Here is a 4789-nt window from a genome sequence, read left to right on the forward strand (position 1 = left end):
CAAAATTGAAAATGACACTCAAATTGTACGGGTCACGAGCATCTTCCGTACAGGAGGGGAGGGGAAAAAAAAGACGTACCAACAGTGACAGAAAGTGTCTCTTTCTGTGCAGTATCGAAGGCAATGCATAGACGGAGAGTAGCGGGATGGCAAACTCCGTAGATACTGGAAACAGTTTCCCATACATGCTCTTTATGGGACGCCTTTCTTTCCACCACATGGCAATGGCTGACAGCGAAGAAGGGGCACCAGGTGTACAGTTAAGTAGGTCTCGCAAAATACTAAGATGGGGCAGTTGTTAATATACAATTTTAACTATATATACAATATAATGGAATGTATCCCATCCCCAAACCGCTTCATGAAACAACTGGACCTTTCTATACTAGCCTTACGACTCAGCTATTGTTCTAATGAAAATGTAAGTACAAAAGAGACTTGCATGAAAAACAAAATTTATGGGCATTTTACAGGAACTATTGACAAAGCTGCTTAATGGCATTTCTGCTTTTAAAGTAATTTTGTTAGATATAACTGAAACAACATCAGTATATAAAATGTCCTGACAGACACTTCAACACGGAGCTTTGGTGATTTAAGAAGGCCCTTTTTAATCTGTTATGAATTGTTCTGCAGAAGTATTGATGCATGCACACATCTGTGTCAGCTGAGACTAGTGATCCAACTGCATGCACATCTCCTCCTTGCGGTGCTTTCCACGTTAAACCACTTCAACAACAATAAGGTGAAAAATAGATTAAACGCAGTATTTCAGATAGCTCAAACTGAATAGGAAATGGAATGCCAATATGGCAGTAAAACCTTTTTCTGTTGTTTTAAACAGGAAGGTCTCTTGTACCAGCAGGGTCCTGTATACAGATACACAGAGAAGGAAGGAATACACCATTTATAATCCCCATTAAACAAGAGTCAATTCATCATGTGAGAAGGTACAAATTACAGAAAACATGAATAGTCAATAGAAGAGAAACAACGGGTTTACATGAAAGAAGAGAACACTTCAGTCTGAATGCAGTTATTTTGTGAAAGCTGCTACCACAGCCCACAGAACCTCATTCGTGTTGGCTTTCATACATTCAACCTCAGGGTCTAAATCCAGGAGCTGCCGCACTCTCTTTGTGGCTAAATCATACTGCTCATCCAAAAGGGGGGCAAAAGCGTTCTCCAGAACATCTGAAGCATGGGCTAAATAAACAAGTGCTAGCAAGCGCTTGTCCATGCGGTGAGGGTCATTCACCCATTTGTCAAGAACTGCTTCTTGCACCTTCTTGATGAGGCGCTGTTTGATATTGTTGTTGGTGAGAGGATGCGTAGTCATGTCAAAAAGAAGGAAGTTCTGTTTCTCTGTTGTCAGTACACCTTTTTCCACTAGATTTTTAGCTAACCGTTCACGGACATTTCGTAGTTGGTAGTGCAACTTCAGTGGGTTCCATGTTTCACCTAAAAAAGTAAGCAAAAAAACCCCAATAATCAGGCAAAGCTTAAGCTGTACTGCCCCTGTGCTACAGAACGAGCTGTCAAATTCATAGAGCTGACTGTTACACTGAGATACCATGCTAACGTCAACATTTCTCTGATCTCTGACTCACCCACATACAGACAGAGTCAGAGACCACGCGATTCTCCTTGGAGGGGCTTCAGTGTAAGTTTAAAGTTTGGGCAAAGTGTTAGCTAAGCAATGTCTTGAGGTAAGATATGCCAAGTAAGTAGTCCTGCACTGAAGGAATAAGAAAAAAAAAACAACAAAACCAAACAAAAACCAGTAATGAAGAAAGAGTTTGCCTTTAACAATAATAATTAAAAAGAAGCATCTCCTCCAACCTTGCCCATTTGTCTGCTGCCAGCCTTTCACCGCTTCAGAGACCGAAAGAAGTGTCACTGCCTGTCTCTCTGGCACAGGGGCAAGCTAATGCACACCTGCCCTGAGCATTCTCTATCTCCTCAGGTTTTAATTCTTCTCTCCCTTCCTGCCTCCACCGGGTGAAACATCAACCATGCACAGTGTGTGTGCACACTGTGTGTGCGTGGGTGCATACACAGGAGCACAAGTTGGCAGGGGCTTCAGTGCTTCCATAATTATTTTTAATGCTTCTTGTTGAGGCAGGAGAATCTGTCCCTTCAGAGCACATGACTGTGTGTGGAGGGAATTTAGAAATGCACAAAATTGGCATCAACAACTACCGATAAAGCTTAAATTGTTAAGCATGGAGAAATCTATTTTGCCTAAGAGTTTACTTAACAAGCTAAAGATTTTGGGTCTAGCCTACCTAAGTATTTATCATACGTATTAAAATCCCTTCCTGATACAAGGGAGTCTGTGCAATTTAGGAGACAAGAAACAGCATTAAGGATTTCTAACTTAGACAGGGGATTTTTATAAATGATAAAAATTTCTGTATCAACTTGTTTCCCCATCACAAAGCTTTTTAAAAATTCATTGCTTAACATACAAGACAAAAAAAACCCCACAGATGACTCTCTCACCCACTGTGATGGAGGGTGACATACACGGTATCCAAATAACAGCCAAGTTCAGCAGACAGATGAGGTGACACAACGGCCTGGTGAAGGCAGAGAACCCACCCCGGCCTGAATGACGCAAGCCCCGCACCTCACTGAATGTGATTCCCCAGCTTGACCGTGAATGGAACTATGACACTCACACAAAGAAGTAGTTTCCTTACAGCATTTTACAGGGCAAAGGCTATGTCCTACATTTTTCTACATTTGCTAGTTGGATGTGGCTATGCCATAATAAAAATCAGTACTGTGCTGACACCTTGTGACCAATCTCCTCAATTACACAGACATATGCTTGTTCAAACACGTTTGTTCCGTCTTCAGGAAGATGCTAACATTTTGATCCCAACTTCTCTATTCCCTGCACTTGGTTCCCTTAGAGGCTGTCATAAACCACATCAGCCTGGCAGACATCGCCTTACACGTACATCTAAATATTTCCATGATGGCTCTGAACTCGTATGTACTGTAATGGCAAGTAGTGTTCTTCCCATCCCTGATAATTATGGCTAGAGCAGCTATTTGCCGGGAAGGGGCCCGACAGCCAGACTCTAAGAGAGGTATTAAAAAACCCAAACCAAAACACCGAAGTATTTTTCTTCACAGGGCGGTCCTCTAAATCACAGGAAATGGAAAGAACCCTAATGCCATCCAATAACTAGTAATTAATAACCACATGTAAGTAAGAATGACTGATCCAAGCCTTAGCCACTGCACTGATGATAACTAGCGATAACTATCGTCCCAGAGCCGAAGCCCAGCAGGGTCAGGAAAACCTTAGCTTAGCTCAAAGAAAACCCACAACACGGTCCATTCATCAGTTGACCTTTTTTGAATCAGTGCTACCTTGATGTTCTCTGCACTGGGAGAGGTGAAATGTCAGCACAAATTATGTATTTGGGACAAGAAAAATGAATTGTTTTTGCAGACTGTAACAGCGAAGGAGAGCTGAGCAAGCACTGAACTGCAAGGCTGTGCAGCAGCCATGCCCCTGCTGACCAGGGCTGCTTTGTTCTCCCCTCTCCAATCTCTGCTTGACAGCCAAGGAGCAAGAGGGGAGGGGTGGCAAGGACAGGGGTATGAACTGATGGTCAAGGAAGGCTTCTGCTGAAGGTGGTACAATACAAACGGGAAGAACACAATGAAAACAAGGCAGCAGAGAAAGCTGGAAAGATTCTATTCGGTTTTGAAACTCTTACTTACCAGTTATTACAAGTAACAACTAGATTTAGATAGACAACTTCAAGTCTCATTACCCCCTACCTTCCAGAGTCATGCTGTGGACAAAACAGTGAGGTTTTTTCCTGCACTGTTTGTGCAACTTAAGTACAGCTCTGACCCACTCCAGGGAAGCTGCATTTTATGTGTTTTGTAAAAACACATAAAACCCTGGACAAACAGACAAACCCTGGAGACAAACTTTGCCTACAAGAAAGAAAAAAAAACCAAAACCACACACCAAAGCAGAACAAAAGCACTGCACATTCCATGTTAAAGATGGTCATTGTTAATTTCAGTTTCCTTTATAAACCTTGAGGATGCAACTGTTGGTGAGGTGTATGAAAAAGTAACTGCAGTTGTAAAGATGAAATCTAACTGACATTTCATTGTCTTGGCAACAACTTACTAGCTTTACAGGAAGAGCTCCGTGCAAGGCACTCATCTTGAGGACTTCGTTTTGAACAACTACTTCATATTTGAAAATATTTATTACATTTCCCCAGTCAATGGAAAAATAGAGCTCCTGACTGTTTATCATTCTGTTATGATTAGTGACCGAATCATCCTCAATTTTTACATATGAGCAGCAAGCTCCTTATCTCCTTTCTTTATCAAGAGATCTGAACACTGAATTACATCACCTATACTCCAAACTTCCATTAACCGTCATTTCCAGTCACAGAGAAAGGCAGTAATATCGCCAGGATGTAGTCCTGATCTACTTCAGTCAGCGGATGGCACTTCTTCCACAGAGCTGTCACATCTCTGACCCTTCCACCTAGATCCTTTCTGTATACACCAGGTCAAGTCAAAAGCAACAGTTACCTACATTTGATTAAAGGCTAAAATCAACAACAGACTACCCTAGAGGACAGACTAATTAACTTTTTTGCATATTTTCTCCCCCAAAACCTTACATTATAATCTCTAGTGATACCAGATAATTAGCTTTATTGGGGAGAAAAAAAGCAAACACATTATGTCCAAGTCTTACCACTAAGTAGTTCAATCCAATTTTGTACTGTTT

General features: G+C 41.6%; 1 protein-coding gene across 1 annotated transcript; it reads right to left on the reverse strand.

The window, feature by feature from the left end:
• Positions 1–215: 215 nt before the first annotated feature.
• On the reverse strand, positions 216–4781 carry LOC104508035 (Golgi phosphoprotein 3; the record flags this gene model as incomplete). The annotated part of the gene is made up of 2 exons (XM_010149507.1): positions 216–1461; positions 4757–4781. Coding segments are annotated over 2 exons (450 nt in total), but the record flags the coding sequence as incomplete, so codon positions are not given.
• Between the last annotated feature and the right edge of the window lie 8 nt (positions 4782–4789).

Source organism: Eurypyga helias, unplaced genomic scaffold, assembly GCF_000690775.1.
Source record: "Eurypyga helias isolate BGI_N326 unplaced genomic scaffold, ASM69077v1 scaffold34683, whole genome shotgun sequence".
Classification (NCBI taxonomy): Eukaryota; Metazoa; Chordata; class Aves; order Eurypygiformes; family Eurypygidae; genus Eurypyga; species Eurypyga helias.